The sequence below is a fragment of the Rhinopithecus roxellana genome, chromosome 16 (genome assembly GCF_007565055.1).
Source record: "Rhinopithecus roxellana isolate Shanxi Qingling chromosome 16, ASM756505v1, whole genome shotgun sequence".
NCBI classification, from domain to species: domain Eukaryota; kingdom Metazoa; phylum Chordata; class Mammalia; order Primates; family Cercopithecidae; genus Rhinopithecus; species Rhinopithecus roxellana.
In genome coordinates this window covers 20,360,753-20,384,978 of record NC_044564.1, presented here as the reverse complement: position 1 = coordinate 20,384,978, position 24,226 = coordinate 20,360,753, and the positions used below count along the sequence as shown (strand labels likewise).

The following is a 24,226-nucleotide window of genomic DNA, read 5'->3' as shown; positions in this document are numbered from 1 at the left end:
TTTAGAATGTAACTGTATTTGGAGATAGGACATTTATAGAGGTAATTACATCAAAATGAAGCTTTATCCTTAAAATAAAGGATGGACCACGTGGTGCTTGCAAGTCCTCTACATTCTGTGCTGTGTCTGCTATGGTAACACCAGCTGCTAGAACAAATAAGCCCCACTCTTCACCAGCTTATTACAATATAACTTTGCTTCTTGCTCATGCACTAGTCTGTGAGAGGACAGCCTGTGTAGAAGACAGTTTTGTCTGCATGGTGATTCATGGACCCAGATGCCTTCCATCCTGTGATTCTATATCCTTTAGAGCCTTAGAGTCCAGCCAACAGATGGGGAAGGAGAAGGTGGGAAAGACACGCTTGTTCCTTGGCCATCTTGGCATAGAAGTGACACACATCACTTCGGCTCACACTCCATGGGTGTGACCTAGTCCATGTCTGTCCCTAGATGCCAGGGAGGCTTGGGAGTATGGCCTGGGATGAAAATATCCTTACGTTATGGAAAGGGAGCAGGAACACCTGGTGGACAGCTAGCGGGTCCACCATGTGGTTGGAATTCAGTTCTGAACTTGTCTCCAGCCTCTTCTCCCCACAAATGGGCTGCCTTGTTTCCAAGAGAATCTAGAAGCCAGTGCTCCTAGTGTATTGCCTTAAGGCAGAGTCCTAGTTTATTGCCTGTAATAATTTTTACACCTGACCAAAGGGGCCATGGCTGCTCGGCAAAGCTCCGACAGCTCAGGGGGATGGTGCCCACAGCAGGGGCTTGAAAGGGCCAGCAGGAGCCCAGGAGAGAGGAAATAGGAGTGTAAGTCCTACGTCTGCAGCATGAGAAGGGGAGCTGAATAGTCAGCAGTGTTCTGGAATGAGGAAGCAGGCTGCCTGCTTGCTTTCATTTCTTAGGTAAATATTTGCTAGAAGTTTGCCTTTTCTCTGAGTTTTTTGGTGCTATGATGAGAACTGGGCAGAACATAAGCTCATCAGAAGCAGTGACATCCAAGAGCCCTGAGAAACCCGAAGAACAATTGAGAGAAGCCTCCTTTGCCAACGCGTTGCCCACTAGGGCTGCACGTGGTACCCCCACTCCAAGATGCTTCCCAAAAACACCAGGTAAGCTTTAAGAGGCAGATCTGAGACAAGTCATGCTGGATAGCTGCATGTTCCTAGTAACTGTCTTCTTTGATGCTGGTGATTAATGAAAACCGGGAGAAAGGCATGTTTTAGCTAATTCGTAGACAGGTTGGCATGGAGGAAATAACATAGATATGTTACTTGGTCAGTTAATAGATTTCCTTTCATCTTCAGTTCAGAGACAGAGTGGAGTGGGCAGTGCCCAGATGTGTTGTTAGGGGGCCTGGGCTCAAATCCTGGAGTTTCCTCATCTCTGAATCAGGTGTGACACCCCCTGCCTTACCTAAACCACAGCTTTGTGAGTGAAGATCATATGAGAACAAGAATGTCAAAGGATTCGAGATCCGTAAAGTCCTGCCCCAATGGCAGGAATTAAGAATTCTTATTCTAACCTTCAAATGTTTTAGATCCAAGAACTGAAAGCCTATAAAATAAAACAAAAAATGCAACCATCACCTTCTGGCGTCACAGTATCTGTTTAGAACTGTGGAGGATCAAAGAGGGAAATGAGCCATGAAAACACCAACAAGAATAATAAGAGTCACTTGGGAAAGGAGATACCCAGAATCCCACCCACGGGAAGAGAGAGGGAGCCTGAGCGCAGTGAATGGAAAAGACCTGAGGCCGGAAACAGACCAGAGGGACGGCTTATAGGACTGGTGGACAGGGAGCACAGGAGGCAGCCAGAGGTAGGCAAAGACTGGGACTGGAAGGTCTGAGAGCATTATTCCTTTTCCCCCTCTCTCCAGCTGGCCCGTTGGGCTTGGAGAAGATAAAGGCTAAGAGGACAATTTTTAGGAAGATCCCTCTGGTCACAGGATGGAAAATGGGTAGGAGGTAGGAGCCCGGGCAGGAGGCTACTGAGATAGTCCAGACAAAGGGGACAGTGGCCAAGACAAATGTGGTGGCTTTCGGGGTGGAGAGATGTGTCTGGATTTGGCAGGGATTGGAGAGGAAGGAGTAGAGAATGACTTTGGGTGCCTGACTTGGATGAATGGGTCTGGGGTGGTTCCATTCCTGAGATGAGGATGCCAGGGGAGGAGCAGGAAGTTGGGGTGTTCAGATGGGACATGTTGGACTGGGGTGTTCAGATGGGACATGTTGGACTGGGGTGCCCATGGGACATCCAGAGACAGATAACCAGGAGGCTGACAATTGGCCCTGTGGTCTGGAATTAGAGGGAAAGTCCTGGATGGACCCAGAGAATGTGGCCTACCCTTTGGTGCCAGCTGTGCCCCTTGGACCCTTGACGTTCCTTTGAAGTCAGCACCATGTCCCTGAGAGCTTCTCCCCATCCCTCTCAGGGCCCCCTCTCCATCACAGTCCTCTTCCTGGGTATGGCTCAGCTAGTCAGGGCCCTTCTCACAGCGCAGGACCCAGCCTGAGCGTGTAATTCCGATTTGTCTACCAGTGAGGGGTGGGGAAGGGGTGTTGCTGTCCCCACTAAGGACCCCAGAAACCTTTATCAATGTTTTAATGTCATTGTAGTGCCTGAATATGTTTCCTCTTTGGAAAATATAAGAAGGGTTCAAACTCCAGCTCTGCCAGCCTCTAGCTAAGTGACTTTGGGCTTTTAGTTAACCTCTCTAAAGCCTCAGTTTTCTCATCCATGAAGCGGGAATACTAGTACATGTTACACAGGTTGTGAAGGGTTAAGTGAGACAATAACTATAAGAACCTTATCCAAATGCCCAGCACACAGCTCACATTCAACACACAATGGCTATTATTATTGTTACTTTTATTAAGTGAAAAGAAATGAAAATGAGTATGGCTTTATTAGACAGTTAAGCAAGGAAGGAGGTAGAGAAGAAAAGTTTTTGTCTTCTTCAACCACCAATTTTTTTGGTGGTAGCATTCTCTGAACTTTTCAGACATGCATGAAAACACCCCCATGTTTTCTAAAGCAGGGCACCAGCCAGAGCTGACAATTACTAGCCATACAGCAAGGTCAAAATGAATGGAGAAGTCAAGGCAAAGACAAAGAGAACAGAGATTTGAACATACAGAGAAGAAAGAGAGGCTCCTGGATAAAGTGAAATAAAAACAGGGTGTTTATGTGTGGGCTTGATTGCAGAACTTTTCCCTGATTCTCAGAAGGTCATAGAAAGTGGCAGACACAGAGACAAGCCAACACAGAGAGAGAGAAAGGCAGGGAGCTACATGTGATGCTCTGAGGGGCTGTCAGAGGAAAGCCTGCAGGGGAAAAGGAGAAACTGGGAAACAATCAGAAAGATAGTCAGCAAGCTTATGTGGGTTTATGGTAGTCATGGACTTCCTCTTATTTTATTTTAAAAATTTAAGCTTTTTATTATGGAAATGTACAAACCCATACAAAAGAAAAGAGAATAGTATCATGAACCGCCAGCTTCAACAATTGTGAACACATGGCCAATCTTGTTGCATTGATACTCCCCCATTCCCTCCTCCTCTCCTAGGCAGCCTATTATTTCATCATGAATTTCATTTTGTGTTTTTGTTTGAGACAGAGTCTCACTCTGTCACCCAGGCTGGAGTGCAGTGGTGCAATCACAGCTCACTGCAGCCTTGGTCTCCCTGGCCCAGGTGATCCCCCCCAGCTCAGCCTCCTGAGTAGCTGGGACCATAGACATGCACCTCTAAGCCCAGCTAAGCTTTTTATTTTTTGTAGAGATGGGGGTCTCCCTATGTTTCCCTGGTTGGTCTCAAACTCTTGGGCTCAAGTGATCCTCCTCTATCAGCCTCCCAAAGTGCTGGGTTTATAGGCTTGAGCCACCATGCCCTGCCTGGATTTCATTTTTGAAAAGAATTCTGCTTTCTCCATGGAATTCTTAAAGTGGTGTACAAGTGATCTTGAGAAGTTTGTTCTCAAACCTCCACAAGCCCCTGCCATTCTCTTGTTTTGATTCTGAGAGAGCCCAGACTGCCCTGGCCATAGGAGCTGAAAATTACATTGAAATCAGAACTTGGCAGTCAGAGAGTTCTTTTATGATCATCCAGATTGTTAGCATTCAATGCCTGGCTCCCCAACTTGCTAGCTGTGTAAGTTGGACAATATTCTGGATCTTTCAGTGCCTCAGTTTCCTCATCTGTGAAATGGAGTGATAATGTACCTTTCCCATAGGGCTGTTGTGAGGATGAAACGAGGTGGTAAACATACTAAATGTTTTAAACAAAACTTGGCACATAGTAGACCCTTGAGGGATGTTAGCTTTCCCTTCACCCGTTTAGGAAACATGAGTGAGTGCCAACTGTTGCCAGAGGTGTGGGCAGGAGCTGGGCACAGGGAGCTGAATGAGAAGGGCTTCTGCCCTTGAAGAGCTCCCCATTCAGTGGGGGACACAGACCTATGAAAAGTTAGCTCCAAACAGTGGACTGGTGGCTGTGACACTGGGCCGTGTCCCAAGCAGTCCATCCCATCGCCTCAATTCAGAAGTGAGCAGACAGAGACCTAGGGGTCCCCTGAACCTAAGGAGCCACAGTGGTTAGCAGCAGAGCTGGGATGGGCTCAAAGTGGATTTTCCTGACTGGGCCTCTTCACATGAAGGCTTCAAAGGAGGTCAGTGGCTCAGGAGGTCACGTGGCCTATGCTGGGCAAAGGTGCTGGGCTTTGGGTCAGTCTTCCTGCAGTAGGGAAGGGTAAGATTGGTCATGGGGCCAGGCGTGGGCAGCCGTTCTGGTTACTGGTTAACCAGGTGGGGACTGCAATTCACTGCACGGTCAGGGGCCCAAAGGTAGTGGAGTCCTTGGCACTTTCCGCCCTAGCAGAAGGCCAGGGATGCCAGCCTGGCTGAGCACAACCATGCATAGCACTGGACTAGGGCTGGGGGATGGAAGGCAGAGCCTGTGGGGAATGGGAGAGGTTGCCAGGGCTTACCAGATGCTCTGGGGATAGAGAAGCAGACAGGGTCCAGGCTCCGAGGAGGTAGAAACGCAACCAGTGACAGACCCCTTTCAGTTCTGTGAAAGGAAAAACACCTTTCTTTTGTCAGAGTTGTCCAAAAGTGGGGAAAAGACTGAGAATAAGTACAAGTTATCTGACACAGAAGTTTGTTCTCAAACCTCCACAAGCCCCTGCCATTCTCTTGTCTTGATTCTGAGTAGTTGAATAGAACTACTCTTTGGGCATGAGTCTGGGCACTCGACTCTCATTGTATCTCATCCACACAGAGCCCTGGAAGGGGGACACTGGATCCATTTTCAGGACGAGAAGGGTAAGACCCAAAGAGGGGCATGGCTCGCCCACAGTCACACAACTGGCGCGTGGTGGAGCTGGGACTCACTCTCATGGTCTTCCTGGCTCCGAAGCCCATACTTTTCCACTGATCCTGGCTGACTCAGCAAGATGGCAGGGTTGGCCTGGGAGGTACAGGGTTCCTACCCTTGAAAGTGCCCAAATGGAGCTTCAGGGCTGCCCTGTGGGGAGGGAGAGTGGCAGAGAGTGCAGAGGCATTCACACTTCCCATGGGTGGATGCTAGTCTGTGATTCCACTACTTGGAGTGGATGAGGGGCCAAGAGGCAGCTCAGCCATATGCAGGCCAAGTACACACACTGCAGAGTGTGTGTCTCCCTGGCACCCACCCTTCCTGCATTCTTTCCTTCCTTCCTTCACTCACTTATTCATTCAGCAAGCACTCACTTGGATTTATTATGTACCTTGCCTGAAGTCTAGAAGCTCAGGGTAGGGGTTGGGTAAGGGACAGTTGGAATTCACAGTTGAATAAAACATGTTTCTAGCTCTTGAAAAGTTCATAACTGGAAAGTAAGAGATGAGACGTGAAAAATAGCATGAAGAAGATTTGATCAGTGCTAGAGAGGACCCTCAGCCAAGTTCAGTGGGGCTGGGGGAGGAGAAGTGGGAGGGAGGAGGGAATGACTTTGGGTCAGGGAGGAGCGAGGAGGAGGGCCCAGAGAGACAATAAGGTCTGAGCTAAAGTTTCCACCTGACCTCATTTGCTGTTTACACATCTGAGCAGGTCGCAGTATTTAGGATCCTACAGTGTGAAGACACATATTTGCAGAGTGCATCAGAGGCCTTCATGGACAGATGGCCCCCTAGCAATCATCTGATAGTCAAGTTTGTGTTTTTTCCAAACACTTGGTTGCAACCCATTAGTGGGCTGTAAAATCAATTTAGTGTTTATGACCAGCGTTGTACAAAATGGAATGGGACAGAGTACAAATGACTTGAACCAAATTAGGACTACCAAAGGGCACTGAGCATAGTAAGGGTATTGTTTTGTGAAAATTCATTAAACTTGCATGCACAGAAGTTTGTTAAACATGCATGTGTGCACACACACATCTCAACTGGGTCATAGTTGTAACTATGAGTAGTGTGTTATGTATGTAACACATACAACTGTGACTTGTAGTTAAAAAATGTTGTCTGGTCCAGTGTCCTCATTTTACCAAAGTAGAGAAAAAGGATTTGTGCAATGTAGAGCGTAGGGAGAAGAGCATAGGGCAGGGCACTGGCTTTCTCCTGAGTTCTTTTATTTAACCTTGTTGTCTTTCCTCTAAAGCATAGTTAATATTGACCTTGGTCCTAGAAACTCTGACTTCTTCATTATTCTAGGAAATGCCAGAGCCAAGGTCACTTGTGCCCAGTGCTATACTGGGAAATGTATCATAACTGGATCTTGAAAAAGTATACATATGTATATATAAGCTTATTATAAATTATACTGATATAATACATTTTACATAATTGACAAATAAAAAATATATGATATCTTTATTGCAAATTCCATTCAGCCAATTAATTCTCATAGAATGCTTTCCTTAATTTCTGCTGAATTCATCTGTAGCCAAGCTATGATTGCAGTTGATGAGTGAACATAGTTTCAACATGATTATTGGTTGATATTTTTATTTATATTAATGAGTAAGACAAATGGGAAAGAACAAAGACTAGATGTAAGTCAGGACTTGTTTGCTGATTGTCAGGAGTTACTTTGCTGAGTGGGGTAAATGTTTTTGAATTCTGGAAGAATATTTTCTCAATTATTTCTGCTATGCACTCTGCAATAGCTACAAACATATGTTTTAAAATCTGCAGTATTAACATTTTCTCTGTCACTTTACAGGCAATCTACAAAACAATAAATCAAGCCCTGATTTGTAGTGTTTGCCTATTGCCATGATATAAACATTCCCACTGTGGCTGATGTCAAGCGAGGTGATATCACTGCATATGGAGTTGGAAAGCGATGCACAACAGCACATCATAACCGTGTTTACATTATACAGATGTAATAAGAGCATATCCCAAGAGCATAGATGGCAGTAAAAGGTAGCAAAACAATTGGAAAGTGATGAGTTTTGTTGTTTAGAGACAGGGTCTCACTGTGTTGCCCAGGCTGGTGTCAAACTCCTGGGCTCAAGAAATCATCCTGCCTCAGCCTCCCGAGTATCTGGGACTATCAGTGCCCACCACTATGCCCAGCTTGAAGAGATGAGTTTTGAGTTTTTTATCTTTGTTTATAATATAACTTATTTACTTATAGGTTTATATAACTTAATTTTTAAAAACAATGGTGGTGCTTCACAACTGGCTTGCAGAATTCCTTATGGTATGACAATTGGTTCTTCCCATTTGGCACAAGCCAGCCTCAGCACCTCTACATCTACCTCAGACTTCTAAGGCAGGATTCTGGGGAATGAACAAGGGGATTCATGGGATTCACAAAAGCAGGGCAGGGCTGGTGCAGAATCAGACATCCCAAAGTACACATGGCTGCATTGCGGAAGGTATCACATGGATGCACACTCACATGCACTCTACACACACCCCTTCCTCCTTCCCTAACTCGCTCTGCACTGAGAAGTGGGAACCATTTCTTCTGTGCCCACAAGGTGGTCAGTGCCCTGCTCAATGAGCACAAACAGGTACCTCAAAAGTCTTGGGCAACTGATGCTTCTGATCTCTGCTCCTCTCTGGGCCTCAGTTCCCTGGGAGAGAGTCCCATGGAATTAATCACCATTCCCTGAGCCACTTGCCAGGCACTGGACTGGTCTCTGAGGACAGAGGTGAGTTGGCCACAGCCTGGAAAACCAGGGAACTCTGGAGCTCCAAGAAACCACCTGAGTGAGCTAAGGACTGGGGCAGAGGAGGGGGAGGTGAAGGGGAGCCTGACTCCCACACTTGCTTCCTCTTGTGTAAATCATCACACCTTGCCTGGCTTCAGTTCCTCATTTTAAAAAAGGGCTGATACAACCTACCTCATAAGATTCTAGTAAAGGTTGAGTTAGGTAATATAAAATAGCAGAGTGCCTGGGACATAGGGACACAATAAAGTGATATCAATCAATGAAAACTACTATCATAGGTTTAACTTACTACTACAAAGTGATCATGTTAGGACCAAAAAAAGCAGAAGGATGTGGGAGACCCCCCCGCTACAGATGATCAGTGGCACATGTTGAAGAATGGAGGGAGGAATAGAGATAACTGTGTTCTAGAAGCAGCACATAGGTGTATGTCGCTCTTCAGATTGGCCCTCATTTTATTTATCATTTAAAATAAAAATTTAATTGACATTGTAATTCTACATATTTATGGAATACAATTTGATGTTTTGGTATATGCGTATGCTGTACAATGATCAAATCTGGATAGTTAGTATACCTATTGTCTTATACATTTATCATTTATTTATGTCGAGAACATTAAAAACCTCTGCTTCAGCTATTTTGTAGTATACAATACCTTACTGCTAACTATAGTTACCCTACTGTGCAATAGAACACCAGAATTTATTAATCTTATTTAATTATCACTTTGTAACCATTCACCAACTTCTCCCCATTCTTCCTTCTCCCATTCCCTCCTGGTTTCTGGTAACTACTGTTCTACTTCCGTATCACCTTTTTAAAAGATTCTGCATGTGAGTAAGATCATTTGGTATTTGTCTTTCTGTGTCTGGCTTATTTCACTTAACATAATGTCCTCTGGGCTCATGCATGTTGTTGCAGATGATAGGATTTCATTCTTTTTTATGGCTAAATAGTATTCTACTGTGTATGTACCACAATTTCTTTATCCATTCATTTGTTGTTGAACACATGGGTTGATTTTGTACCTTGGCTATTGTGAATAGTGCTGTGGTAAACATGGGAGTGCAAATACCTCTTTGATATACTGATTTCATTTTCTTTGGATAAATACCCATACTGGGGATTGCTGGATTATATGGTCGTTCTAGTTTCAATTTTTTTGAGGAACTTCTATACTATTTTCCATAATGGCTGTACTAATTTACATCCCCACCAAAAGTGTGTTCTAATTTACATTTTCTTTGGATAAATACCCATACTGGGGATTGCTGGATTGTATGGTAGTTCTAGTTTCAACTTTTTTGAGGAACTTCTATACTGTTTTCCATAATGGCTGTACTAATTTACATCCCCACCAAAAGTAAATGTTCCCTTTTCTTCACATTCTCACCAACACTTGTTTTGCTTTGTCTTTTTGAATAGCCATTCTAACCGTAGTGAGGTAGTATCTCATTGTGGTTTTGATTTGCATTTCCCTAATGATTAGTGATGTTGAAATTTTTCATGTTGGCCATTTGCATGTCTTCTTTTGAGAAACGGCCATTAAGGTCTTTAGCCCATTTTTTAGTTGGGTTAAATAACTAGTTGTGCTGTTGAGTTGTTTAAGTTGCTTATATATTCTGGATATTAACTGCTTGTCAGATAGTTTGCAAAGCTTTTATCCCATTCTGTAGGTTGTCTTGTCACTCTGTCAGTCATTTCCTTCACTGCACAAAACCTTTTTAGTTTGGTGTAATCCCGTTTCTCGTTTTTGTTTTTGTTGCCTGTGCTTTTGAGGGTTTGTTTTAAAAATCCTTGCCCAGCCTGATTTCATCAAGCATTTCCCTGATGTTCTAGTAGTTTCATAGTTTTAGGTTTTCCATTTAAGTCTTTAATCCATTTTGATTTGATTTTTGTATGTGGTGAGAGGTAATAGGGGTGTCTATTCTCATTTTTCTGCATGTGGATATCCAATGTTTCCAGCCCCGTTTATTGAAGAGAGTATCCTTTCCCCAATGTGTGTTCATGGCACTTTTATGAAAAATCAGTTAGTTGTAGATTCATGAATTAATTTCTGGGCTGTCTGTTCTGTGCCGTTGTTCTACATGCCTGTTTTTATGCCAACACCATGCTGTTTTGGTTACTATAGCTTTGTATTAGTAGTATATTTTAAAGTCAAATACTGTGATGCCTCCAGGTTTATTTAGGATTGCTTTGGCTATTTGGAGATTTTTGTGATTACATATACATATTAAAATTGTTTTTTACATTTCTGTGAAGAATATTATTGGTGTTTTGATAAGGATTGCATTAAATCTATAGATTGCTTTGGGTATTTTATAGCTATTTTAACAACATTAATTCTTTCAATTTATGAACACAGAACATCTTTCTATTTATTTGTGTCCTCTTTAATTTCTTTTATCAATATTTTAGTTTCCAGTGTAGAGATCTTTCACCTCATTGGTGAAGTTTATTCCCAGGGTTTTTTGTTTTTTGTTTTTTCTCTTTCTTTCTTTTTTCCTTCCGTCCTTCCTTCCTTCCTTCCTTCCTTCCTTCCTTCCTTCCTTCTTTCCTTCCTTCCTTCCTTCTTCCTTCCTTTCTTCCCTTCCTCCCTCCCTCCCTCCCTTCCTTCCTTTCTTTCTTGTATAGCAATGATATTTATTTTCACATTTTGATTTTGCCTCCTGACACTTTATTGAATTCATTTATTAGTTCTAATAGTTTTTTGTCAAGTCTTTAAGATTTTCTAGATATAAGATTATGTCATCTGCAAATAGGAACAATTTGACTTCCTCCTTTCTAATATGAGTACTCCTGCTCACTTTTGGTGTCTGTTTGCATGAAATATCTTTTTCCATTCCTTTACTTTCAGTCTATGCTTGTCTACCAGTGAGGCTCATCTCTTATAGGCAGCATATAGTTGAGTCTTGTTTTTAAATCCATTCAAGAGCTTACTTTAAACTGGATAATTTAATCCATTTATATTCACAGTTATTATTGATAAGTGGGATGTACTCCTGCCATTTGATTGTTTTCTGGCTGTTTTGTAGATTCTTTTTTCCTTTCTTCCTCTCTTACTGTTTACCTTTGGTTCAGTGGTTTTCTGTGGTATTAAGCTTCGTTTACTTTCTTTTTCTTGTTTGTGTGTCTGTTTTAATTTTCTTTTTTTTTTTTTTTTGTAGTTATTGCGACGCTAACGCAGAGTCTTGTAGTTATAATAGACAACTTTAAGCTGATAATAATTTAACTTTGGTTGCATAAAAATACTCCATACTATTTTTTCTCCTTCCACAATTTATATTTTCATTGCCTTAATTTACATCTTTACTGCATGTTCCTTAGCCACTAATTGTAGCTCTTATTGACCATTTGATTTTTACTTTTCATACTAAAGAAATGAAAGATTTACATAGCACCATTATAACACTGGGGTAGTATCAGTTTGATTATGAATGCACCACTACTGGTTATTGATTTTTAGCTTCCAGTTGTAGCACTCCTTTAAGCATTTCTTGTAAGGCTGGTCTAGTGGTAATAAATTCCCCCAGTTTTTGCTTATCTGGGAAGGTCTTTATTTCTCTTTCATTTCTGAAAGATGATAGTTTTGCTAGATATAGTGTTCTTGGTTAACAGTGGTTTTGTTTTGTTTTTCAGCACTTTGACTATGTCATCCCATTCTCTCCTTACCTGCAGGGTTTCTGCTGAGAAATCTGCAGTCTAATGGCGATTCCCTTATATGTGACGTTATGCTTTTGTCTTAAAGCTTTTAGAATTATTTCTTTGTCTTTGATTTTTGGCCATTTGATTATAATGTGCCTCAGAGAGGATCTTTTCGGGTTGAATCTAATTGGGGATCTTTGTGCTTCCTGGTTCTAAATGTCCATGTCTCTCCCAAAACTTGTAAACATTTCAGCTATTATTTTGTCAAATAGGTTTTCTGTGCCTTTGTTTATCTCTTATCCATCTGACATTTCTATATACAGATATTTGTTTGCTTAATGATTTTCCTTAAGTCTCATAGACTTTCTTCATTCCTTTTCTTAGGTTCAGAAATGTATATATTTTTTACTTACAAATATTCATCTGACCAAAATTCAGCATAACCTTTATTGAACACTTAACAATTGTTTTGTATTTAAAATAACATTTCATTCAAACTTTATATAGTTTAGTAAGGTTTTTATACAGCAAGCAATGCTTAAAACCTGCAAAATCTGTAGAAAAGAGATTTTCACACAAAATAAGAAAAGAAAAATGTGACGTATCCCTCATACACACATACACATTCATTCTGGCCCATGTACATGCACGTGCACGCGCACACACACACACACACACCTGTGTGTTCACACAGACATATTCATTCTCACTCACAAAGTGAATAGTCTGCAGCATAGGCAAAAGACTGTAGGTCCAAAGGAACATGATTGATTGTTCTGATATAGAGTCCATGTAGCTAAGAAAAAACTAAAACAAAACACAGTAATCTTCTGAGGAAATTACTACTTCAAAAAAATGTTCTCAAGGTGAATTTGAGATCTAAGCCTACTAAATTACTTTTGCACAACGGCTCCCTGCAGTCCAAGGCAACTTGTGCAAATAGAAGGAATCAAATGAAACTAGTTTCTGTACTTTCTTAAACAAGGATGTAGGATGCTCACAGGTGCCTAGGGGCACTCTCATCATGCCAGGTACTGCTGCAGGGCCATCTTTGCCTTGTCACAAAGGTCTGAATCTGGTGGCTGACTCAGTTTGTGTAGAATATCTATGATGCCCATGTCTCATAATTTATCCTGGCATTCTTGTGAACCTTCCTCTTCATTCCATAAGAGGTTTGATATACAAAACATCGCTGGGAGCTGCAGTTTGACATGTGAATGGTCCATGTAATATTTGATTTTCTGAAGGATATCATCATTGGTCATAATAGATTATTTTGCTGTTGTCTCATGTTCTATGTTGGCTAAGATGCACAGTATCTACTCTTTGACCTTAAAGTTAGGTTCCCCTTCCAGAATAAGGATGACAGCTTGCATAATTTGCTTTCCATGAGTACTCATTATTTTATTATATGAGGCCAGGTCAAGAGGAGATTTCTAAGAAGTCCCAGTGTCTTCATCAGCACATTAAAATCTGAGTCTGATAATAACCAGAATAGCTGTTCAGTACTCAAGCTTTCTAACATGTCTGCTTTTATTTTTTGTTCAGCCTGAAATGCCACATTCATTAAAGCCCAAATTCTGCTCACTCACAAAGCAGGATTTTCACTCTAGGTTAATCCACAAAGTAACTTTACAACTCCTGATTTTAAAATTGACTCTTTCCTTGGAGACAATTCAGGATTACATACCATGGAAGATGCTACTACTAGGATCTCATCTGGTCCGTTTTGTAAAACCTTCATTAAAGGTTTTTACAGAGTGTGATCCTAGAAACTGTTTTGAAGCTGCTGCACAGATCTCGATAAACGGTGCATCTGACAGCAGGTAACTGCACCTTGACACTAGACTCAGACAAGCCAGTCACAGTTCAATCCATCATCTTTTCAGTCTCAAGGCTTTTCTTCTGAATGTCTTCATCATTTGCTCCAAGAGAGTTGTAGAGATTGAATGCAGCCTGGCAGAGTTCATGAGCATGTTTTAAATCATGATCAAGCCTTTTAATATCAGTGATGGCACTCAACAAGTTGGGATACTTAAAATAGTCAGCAAACATGGCAATGAAGTGATTAGTTATGCTAGCGATTCTCTGTACCTCAATATCTGGTTCAATCAGATAGGCAAGTGTCTCAGCTCTTTTAACTCTCTCCTCTAGTAATCTCTTCTTACTGCACATTTGAACCAAACAAGGCAATGTCCTTAATACAGTTGTTATCTGTGTGAATTGCTCCAACTGCACACGTTAAACATTTTGCTGAAGTAAACTGTATCTCAATATGCTTATCCCTCTGTAACATCTTCACAAAAATCTGTGACAACAATTCTCCATCAACCAAAACATTTACCAGGGTAAAACTGAGAAACATTTCAGTGCTTGCATTTGAACTTTGTAGAAGAGTGAGCTTAGTAGGTGAGCAATATTCTTAACTGCACCACGGCTAAATAAGATTGTTTGATGATCTGGCCCTTTACAGCAGTGTGAGACGATCCGACAGAGGTACTCCTGGATATAGTGGAACCTGCTAAGCAGTGCCATGAGGTGCAGTGTCACTGTGGCATCTGTAAACAGTAGCTCCTTTGGAGTGACAGGACTGGAGAATTCTGGTAACTTTCATTCATGGTCCAAAAGGAAGCTCATGCAGATTGGGGTCTCCAACAGGCACACCATCTTGAGCCTTCCCGCTTGGCTGCTCTCATTCTTTTTTATTCTCATTTTCTTTTATTTTTGTTCTCATTTTCTTTTCTGACTAGATTATTTCAAAAGATCTGTCTTAAAGTTTCAGAATTCTTTTTCCTCCTTCCTCTTGTTATCCTCCTTTTTTTCCTTTTCCTCCTTCTCCTGTGGTCCGTTGCCAGCCCCATTCTGCTTCCACTTCTTGTACTATGGATATTGAGCACATCCTGAGTGCTCCTACAATCTGCGGCCATGTTGGTTGATGCCTTTACTCTGATCTAGTCCCGGTTGCTCTCTATCTTTCAGGGTCTTCTGGTAATTTCCATGTCCCTGATAGAGCCCCTTCTTGCTTTCTGATGTGGTTATGCATTTTCTCTCTCTCTTTCTTTCTCTCTCTCTCTTTCTCCTTCCCTTCCTCCCTCCCTCCCTCCCTCCCTCCCTCTTTCTTTCTTTCTTTCTTTCTTTCTTTCTTTCTTTCTTTCTTTCTTTCTTTCTTTCTTTCTTTCTTTCTTTCTTTCTTTCTTTCTTTTTCTTCCTTCCTTCCTTCCTTCCTTCCTTCCTTCCTTCCTTCCTTCCTTCCTTCTTTCCTTCTCTATTTCTTTCCTGTCATTTTGAGGGTTTTGTATGGGGTGGGGAGACTGGAATATATGCTCTGTTTACCTCCCTAAAAGCAGAAATCTGACTTTTACAATCACATACCTGACAGTTTGGGTCTCACCCACCCCCTCCCCACAACTTATCAGGTATTTCAGATCCATGGTTAGACATAACTGTGGAGCACTGGCATTTTAAAGACTTACTGGGGAATATGCCATGCTTGTGGAATCCCCAGAGGAGTCCTCTTCTCTGAGATGTCTGAGGGAACAGTAGGTGCTGGCTAGGGAAAGAAGGTCAGCAGTTGGCTGGTGGGTGCTGTAGGAGCTGGGAAAAGCATGAGCAAAAATGTGGACATATATGATACAGTGTGCTGTGGTGGCTTTGTGGAGATCAGAGCAGAAAGAACAAAGTGTGGTGGGAGTCCCAGAAAGAGGCATCTCTTTGAAGAGAAGCCGTAACACTACTGCCATATGTTTTAGACATGAGACAATGACAATCCTGTCTTGCAGATAATGGGGGCTGGAGAGAACAGAGTCTGCAGCCTGTAGTCCAGTAGTCTCTCTCCTGGCCCAACAGCCCAGCAGTGGTTCAGGTGTGAGCTGATGTTTCTTGACCTTGACCAATGCTAATTTCTTGTGAAGGATGCTTTAGTCTCAGGGCCCCTCACTCACACAGCACCCTTCCAAGGCTCTGGGAGAGTGGGAAGAACCCTGATTAGGTGTTTACATGGTCATATGTCTTCCTTAAAATATGAAAAAGTAAGACATTGTATAGTATTACTTTAAAAGCATGCTGAAGTTATATGAGCTTTGAGCCCCACAGAACTGAATTCTGCCCCTAAATGAAGGACTTAATTCCAGTTAGCAGAGAAGTTGGTTAATAATCAAGCTGGAGAAAAAAATATGAAAGATTATTCTACTTAGGGAAGACACACTACAGGTGAGCAGCCTTGGCTCTGAGAAAGTGAAGTTTAAAAAGATCAAATGGTCTTAGCGGATGGTCTTAGGCCAAACTTCTTGACAGTGATGTTCAAGGCTAAAGGATGAATGACAACAGCAATGACTGATGATATGTATGTAATGTTTTTGGCCATTTTGCAGGACCAGGCAGTTAAATGGCACCTGTACCAGCTCGGTGGACATGGAGCTCTTCCTTCATTACTCCCTCATCCCATCAGTAAGTAAAGGCAGGGGAAGGATGAGGAGGACAGGAAAGGGCAGCTAGGCTGCTGCCAAACACAGACTCCCAAAGAGACCTGAATAGGTCAGAGGAGAGAGATCAGCTGAGTTTCCTTCTAAAATTTTTTATACTGTGTACCAAAAATATGGCAGAAGAAGGCTTTGCGGGCCCAAGAATCAGGCTTCTGGACTTTTAGGAGAGTCAAACAGGCTTTTCCAATGAAGTAATGATGGCTCTGAGGTCAGGTGGAAGATATAGTTAAGGATATTGCAGACAGAAGGGAAGAGCACATGCAAAGGCTCTGGGGAGAGAGGGAGAAGGCAGAGTGGGAAGAGCTGAGAAGTTCAGCCATGACTGGGGTGAAGAATTGAGGCAGAGAGGTCTGGGGAGGTGGGTGGGGCAGACCAGGCAGAGCCCTATGGGGCTCTGTGTTAAGTTTTGCCTTCATTCTAAGTACAGTAGGAAATAATGGAAGTGTTTCCAGCATGAAGGTGGCATGATCAGATTTATGTTTTTAAATGATCTCTCTGGTTGCGATGTGGAGATCGAGTTGGAGGTGGGCAAGAGATGAGGCAGGAACACCAACTGGGAGACTTGCAGGGATCCAGGTGAGACGTGATTTTATCACATCCTAGATGATGATGTCAACTCCAGAAGTTCAGGAGATGAAAACAATAGGAATTGTAATGGGCTGGATAGGAAGGTTAGGGAGAGGGGGAGGTTGAGGATGACTTAGGTTTCTAACTTGCACAACTGAAAGGATGATGGTAGCTGCCATTTACTCATTAAGGAACATTAGAAGAGATCCAGGTTTGGGGCAGATATAAGACATACTTGGCCAGGCACAGCAGCTCATGCCTGTAATCCCAGCACTTTGGGAGGCCGAAGCAGGCAGATCACTTGAGTCTAGGAGTTTGAGAACAGGATGGGCAACATGGCAAAACCTCCTCCCTACAAAAATTAGCAGGGGGTGGTGGCACGTGCCTGTGGTCCCAGCTACTCAGGAGGCTGAGATGGGAGGATCCCCTGAGCCTGGGAGTTTGAGGCTGCAGTCAGCCGTGATCGTGCTACTGCACTCCAGCCTGGGTGACAAAGTGAGACCCTGTCTCAAAAAAAAGACGCAAACTGAAACTTTTGATAAAAGCTTTGAGAAGCTTTCAATACATTAAAAAGAAATATCAACTGTGTAGTTGGTTAAATAGTTTTGGAGCTCATGGACAAGGTCGGGGCTGCAGATTCAAATTTAAGTCTTCTGGGTATTTATTGTCACTAAAACAAGGACATGAGGCTAGGCCCAATGGCTCACACCTGTAATCCCAGTGCTTTGGGAGGCCACGGTGGGAGGATCACTTGAGGCCAGGACTTTGAGACCGGCCTGGGCGACATAAATGAGACCACCAGAGAAGATCAGGTAAGATGAGTAGCCCTTGGACTGAGCTATAAGGAACTCTGCAGCAAGGGCTGGGGTAAAGAGTGATCCAGCAGAGGATGCTGATAAATAATGGGGAAAAATTAAGAAAGCATGGTTGATGAAGGCCTAGGGAAGAGAGTACTGAAAGAGGAGGGAATGGTCAACTCTGTAGAATGCTGCTGAGAGATCAAGCTAGATTTGGACTTCAAGTATACATGGGACCAAGCCACAAAACGATCATCAATGACTTTGGCTATAGCTGTTTCAGCAGAGTGATGAGGGTAGAAGCCAGGTTCGGGGTTGAGGAGCCAGTGAGAGGTAAGGGAATGGAGACACAAGTGTAGACAATTCTCAAGAAGTTTCTGATAAAGGCAGGAGAGAGAAAGAGCATCACGTTTGTGAGAACATGACTGAATCCACAGAAAAGCAGCAAAGAAGGCTTTGCAACCTGGTAGTTATTACTGCCTTTTGACAGATGAGAAAACTGAGGTACAGGAAAGTTAAATCTCCCTCTCAACTAGGATGTGAGAGAGACCAGATTTGAACCTACATCTGTTCAGGGCAACAAAAGGGAAAACTCAGTACAGAACATTTTGGTAGCTCAAGGATACATGCAGTCAGCCCCCTGGCTCCGGAGTTTGAGATGTCACTAATGTTCTGTGCACTCTGCTAACCCACATTTGTTTTCAGGGAGGGCTCAGAGGCCATGCTGAGGATGAACATGCCAACTAACTCTCATCTTCTCTTCTTACAGCTCTTCATCATTTTGATCTTGTCCTTCCTCCAAAGACGAGAGCATCGTAGACAGAGAGATGATACCTCTTACCTGCTGGGGAACCGCTTTGGCATTATCATGTGAGTTGAGTCAACCCCTACAGCTTGAGGTACCCTGTGGTTGGAGCCAATGCCAATTATGAAGTCAGATAGCTACCAGGACCTCTCCTCCACCTCTACCCCACTGTGCACAGCCCTGCCTCTCCATGCCCCAACTCAACCAAAGCTCTCGGAGTTCAGAATTAGTTTCCAAGCCATTGCAGCTATCAGCACCCAGGGCTGCTCAAATATGCTTAAATCATCTCACAGAGACTTAGCCTACTATGGAAAAGACCTTCCCACACTTGAGACTATGGCTACCTCAGGAGGCAGGAGGGAGAGAGCTCCCTGTGACTGGAGACAGCAAAGCTTCTTGTTAGGATGGCACCGTGGGTCATGCACCAGGAGAGCTTTCCGAGCTTTTCTAGCTCTGCCATTTTGAGTCTCTGCAGCTCATATCACATTCTTCCTTGAGTTCTGATTGTTCGTATCTCTGTTTCATCACTTCTTGTCATCATCTTCATCATCATGCAGTTAACATTTATTGCACACCGTCTGTGACCCAAGCACTGAACCATTTGCTTTGCCTACATTATTCTAACAAATCCTCTTGCCAATCTAGCATGGTAGAAGTTGTTATCCTCATGCAAACAATGAGAAAACTCAAGCTCAGAGAGGTTAAGTGACCTACCCACGGCCATGCAGCTAACAAGTGACAAGAGCTTTAGCCCAGATCAGCCTTATATTATTTTGAATCCCTCCAGTGTTATAACTTGAGTAAGCTCAAGCTGTGGACATGCTGAGGTCTCAGCCAAGGGCTCTGGAGAAGAGAGAGAAAGCACAGATGTCAGAACTGAGGCAAGGGGTGACGTGAGCTGCAGGTGAAAGATTCATTCTGGATACCACCCATTGGGGCAGTCCACACTTTCCAAGCTGCCAGGTCTGAGACCCATTGGTTGAGGCATAGAAAGAGACTGAACTGGTGGATAAAGACCTTCAGTTCTGCCCTAGGCATTTAACATGTAGGGGCTGGCACAGGACTTTATAAAAAGTAGGAAGTCTATAGCAGTTACATTCAACTACTTTGAATTACATTGATAACGACACAATTGACTTGCTCCCTGGCTACTTTCCCACCTAAACTCCTGTTTGTCTGATAATTTTGGCCCACCATCTTCTCTGAGCAATAACCCCTCACATGTGTGTGACACTCTGCAGGTGATAAAGCAGTTCGTCATTTGCTGTCCACAATTACTGTGATAGGGGCAGAGTAGGGTATTCTATCTCTGTTTTAAAGATGAGGAAACTGAGTCTCACATAGCTCTTAAGTACCATAGCTGGGATCTTGATTACAATTCGATTCAATTAAACAAAATGCATGTCCACAATCCTGCACTAAGTGCCTACTCTTTCCAAGGTCCAGTGCTAGGTCCCTACTCCAAAGGAGTTTATAGTTTACTAAACAAGTGGAGAGCCACGGTTATAGGGAAGCAGAAATTCTAAGTCAGAGAGGAAATAATATGACAGACATAGACCCTGTCTCAAAAGGGTCTGGTATGGTGGCGCCTACCTGTAGTCCCAGGTACTTGGGAGGCTAAGGTGGGAGGATCGCTTGAGCTCAGGAGGTTGAGGCTGCAGTGAGCCAAAATTATACCATTATACTCCAGCCTGGGTGACAGAGGTATGCTGAACAGAGACATGAACTTAATGCTGAGGGGACACAGATGGGGTAGCCTCACTGGTGGTGGGTGAACAGGGAGGTTTCCTGGAAGATGTGCTCCTTCTGCTGAGCCTTAAAGGTGAAGGTGAGTGAGTGAGCCAATGGGACTCCCTGCCTGCAGTGCCTGACTCTCCCTTCCCTCCTGAGTTTTCATTAAGGCCCATTTAAATGGCCCTTTTCATTCAAAGAGACCTTGTTCTTCCCCCAAATGCAACTGTTTCCTCTGACCTTTACAAAGCTGTCTTGGTTAGAAGAAACAGATATTCACTCAAGCTTGTTTACATTAAAGGAAGAGAAAGGATTTTTTTATTTTTTTATTTTTTATTTATTTATTTGGTTTTTTTTTGAGACGGGGTCTAGCTCTGTCAGCCAGGTTGGAGTATAATGACATAATTTTGGCTCACTGCAGCCTCAACCTGTTGGGCCCAGGCCATCCTCCCAGCTTAGCTTCCCGAGTACCTGGGACTACAGGTGGGCACCACAACACCCGGCTAATTTTTGTGTTTTGTAGAAACAGGGTTTCTTGTTGTTTCGTGTTGCCCAGTCTGGTCTCAACCTCCTGGGTTCAAGCAATTCGCCTATCTTGGCCTCCCAAAGTGCTGGGATTACAGATGTGAGCCACTGTACCTGGTGACAAAGGATTTCTTTTTTTCTTTTCTTTTCTTTTTTTTTTTTTTTTTTTTAACAAAGTTAGAGGTCTCACATAAACCAACAGAACAGGCCTCATGGGAACTGGATCTCTTGAGATGGGAATCTGTGGGAGACTGATTTTGTCTCTCTCTTTCTGCCCCTCTGTGTCACTGGTGCCTCCTCAGCACCATTCTGCCATTTTCCCTTCTGACTTAGAATCTCTGCTTCCCTGTAACTTTGGCTCTCCTCTGGCATTGACTGTGATCCCAACTTTTTATGACTTTCCAGACAAGTACTTTAACAGCTAACTTGTTCATGTCCTTAGAGTCACAGATTGAAAATATAAGATCAGACATCTGATCAGCCCATCCAAAGACAGGCCCATAGTCTAGTCAACTGTGGCTAGGAAGGCATGATTATGTAGGGGAGGCAAAATTATTTCTCTTATTATTTTCAGCTGGGCCTGATATTTAAATTGACATAAGACAATAGGAGAAAAGTATACACATTTATTTAATGTAAGTTTTATGTGACACAGGAGCACTTATGGTGAAGTGAAGACCCAAACGTACAGTTAGAGTTGAATACGTACACATGGAATTAGACAAAGAATAGTTAAGTTGTGAAAAAGTAACTAAGTTGTGCGTGGAGACTAGAAGACAAGTTATTTAAATAAAGTCTGTACCAAATTCTCTTGGCCTCAACTTCCTGTCCCTGATGATAAGAATGTTATTTTCTTTCTGTATAGGGAGAACATTTTTTGCATAGAAATTTTGTCTCCTGTTTTTAAGAAATAGCATGAGGGTCAAAGTGATCTTCTTGTACCTGCTGTTTTTTAAATGTCTTTAACTCAAAATAGTTGATATACCAGAGTGACATATTTTAGGGTGCCTATTATTTACTTCTTCAAGCACAGACATAGCAAACGATACCTAGACCCTCATTGGGGATATTAGAAGGAAGAATTCTCATAGAATGCGGCTGTATGAGGGCAGGCTTCCCCAAATCTCTCAGACATACATCTTGTTTTGGTCCCTGAGTCATTCTGACTGTGTCTCTTATAGATGAAACTCATCCCATTTTGCTTTCAAGGCTTCCAGTGTCCTTGCTTGTATCTCTTGCTCGTCTTGGAGCTCCTCCAGAGCAAGAGTTTTGTCCTCCTTACTTCAGTACCCTGAACTCATGCTTACCCCTAGGCCTGGCACAGTGGGCCCCACGAAATGTCAGTTGCAATGAGCAGCTGACTATTCAATAATCCCTCCTCAGGGTGGGATCGCTACTTTGGCGATGATCTGTGGGAATGTCTCAGAGCCACCTTCTGGCCTCACAAACTGTTTCTGTTGTTTGCAGGCCTCTGGACTTCGTGGGCACTTTCAGTAACCGATGGTCCTATGGAATCGCCTTTGGGGCCACAGCTAATAAGGTCATGTTTTTGTTCTCAGAAGGCTACCAGCCCCTGCAGATCCCGCAGTGGGCCCAAGGTACTAGGGCTGCCTCATACCTGCTGGAAACTACATCATGGAAATTCTTGCAGTCAGAGACCACATGGCCCACGCTCTCTGGGATTAGGGGATAAACTCTGTGAATGGTCATGTTCTTGCCAGCCTGTTACTTGCCCAAGGTCAACATCTAGCCCACAAATCTTCGAAGCTTCTTTGTGGGGCTCCAGTTACATTCAGAGGTCCTTTAGATATGATGTATCAAGTCTGAGGAAGTATGTTCTTCCTCACCTACCTGCCAAAAGCTCTCCTGTGTCATAACCATGGCTGCCTTCTTGATATTGATGAGCCCTATTCCTCCTCAAATAACAATGCTTATGTTTTTGGCCATTAGTCTGAGGTGTCATCTTTCCCCATGCCCCATGCTCCCTCTGAAGGAGTGTAACTCTAAGCTACAAGTTCACTTTTCCTTTATACAATCATTCTCAAACCTCTCTGTCCAGTATAGTTTCCTCTCATGGGCTCCGAGCCTATATGATCAAATGCCCACTAACAGGTCATTAGTCTTTAAGAAAATGCAAATTAAAACCAAAATAATATGTCATTACACACCTCTTAGAAGTACACAGTTTGAGAAGTTTTGGCAAATGTTTACATCAATGAAACCATCACCACAATCAGGATAAGGAATCCCAGAGATTCCCTTGTTCCCCTTTGTAATCTCCCCTTTCCTCCCCTCTTCTGTCACTGCCCTCATTTACAAGCAACCACTAATCTACTTAGTTTGCATTTTCCAGAATTTTGTATAAATGGAATCATACAGAATGTACTTTTCTTTGGTCTGGCTTCTTTCAGTCAGCATAGCTGTTTTGAGATTCATACACATGTAACATGTGTTAGTAGTGTATCCTTTTTTCTTGCTGAGTAGTATTCCACTATATAAATTGACTACAGTTTGTTTATCCATTCACTTCTTGAGTAATATCTGATTTATTTCCACTTTTGGCCATTGCAAATAAAACTGCTGTGAACGTTTGTGTACAAGTCTTTTCATGCACCCATGCTTCAATTTTCCTTGAGTAAATACCTATGAGTAGAATGGTTGGATTACACAGGCCATATAATAGATCATACTTTTAAAGGCTGAATTACGTAGATCATATAGTAGATCATACTTTTAAAGAAACTGTCAAACTGCTTTCCAAAGTGATTGTACCACTTTAGATTATCCCCATCAGTATGAGAGTTCCAGTTTCTCCAACACTGGTACAGTCTAAATTAAATTTTAGTTTCTAAATTAAAAAATTTTAATTTTTTTGTAATTTAATTTTTTAAATTTTAAATTTTCTAAGGAGTGTATAATGGTTTCTTATTGTGGTTTTAATTTGCATTTTTATAGCAACTAATGCTGTTGAGCATATTTGTATGTGCTTGTTTGCTGTTCCTATACTTCCTCTGATGAAGCTTCTATTCAAATCATTGGCCTATTTTCAAAAATTGGGTTTTTTGCTTTCTTTTTAGTGAGTTTTGAGAGTTTTAAAAATATATTTTGGGTATGAGACCATTATCATACACATATATGAATTGCAAATATTTTCTCCCAATCTGTGGCTTGAATTTTCATCCTCCTAACAAACTCCTGTGAGGGGCTGACATTACTTTTGATGAAATCCAATTGACTCATTTTTTTTCTTTTATGGCTCATGCTTATGGTGTCATATAAGAAATATTTTTCCTAACATAAGGTCGTGTAGATATTCTCCTATATTTTTTTCCCAGAGTTTTATAGCCTCAAATTTTGCTTTGAGGTCTGCAATACATTTTGAGCTAATTTTTTTTTTTTTTTTTTTTTTTTTTTTTTTGCATATAGTATATAGGAGGAGGTGTGGATTGAAGTTTTTTTTTTTTTTTTTTTTTTTTTTTGCATTTGGATTGCCAAATAAAAAGTATTCT

At 42.4% G+C, this 24,226-nt stretch overlaps 1 protein-coding gene and 1 pseudogene across 1 annotated transcript; one reads left to right on the top strand and one right to left on the bottom strand.

Annotated features, from left to right (window-relative positions):
- The first annotated feature begins 959 nt into the window (after nucleotides 1–959).
- LOC104667530 (stimulated by retinoic acid gene 6 protein-like) lies at nucleotides 960–23,105 on the top strand. The gene is made up of 4 exons (XM_030920283.1): nucleotides 960–1,109; nucleotides 16,182–16,257; nucleotides 18,426–18,526; nucleotides 22,185–23,105. Exons 1-4 carry the CDS (start codon nucleotides 1,090–1,092, stop codon nucleotides 22,408–22,410), a joined length of 423 nt encoding a protein of 140 aa, XP_030776143.1. The 5' UTR covers nucleotides 960–1,089; the 3' UTR covers nucleotides 22,411–23,105.
- LOC104667529 lies at nucleotides 12,834–14,403 on the bottom strand (annotated as a pseudogene).
- Nucleotides 23,106–24,226: the final 1,121 nt, after the last annotated feature.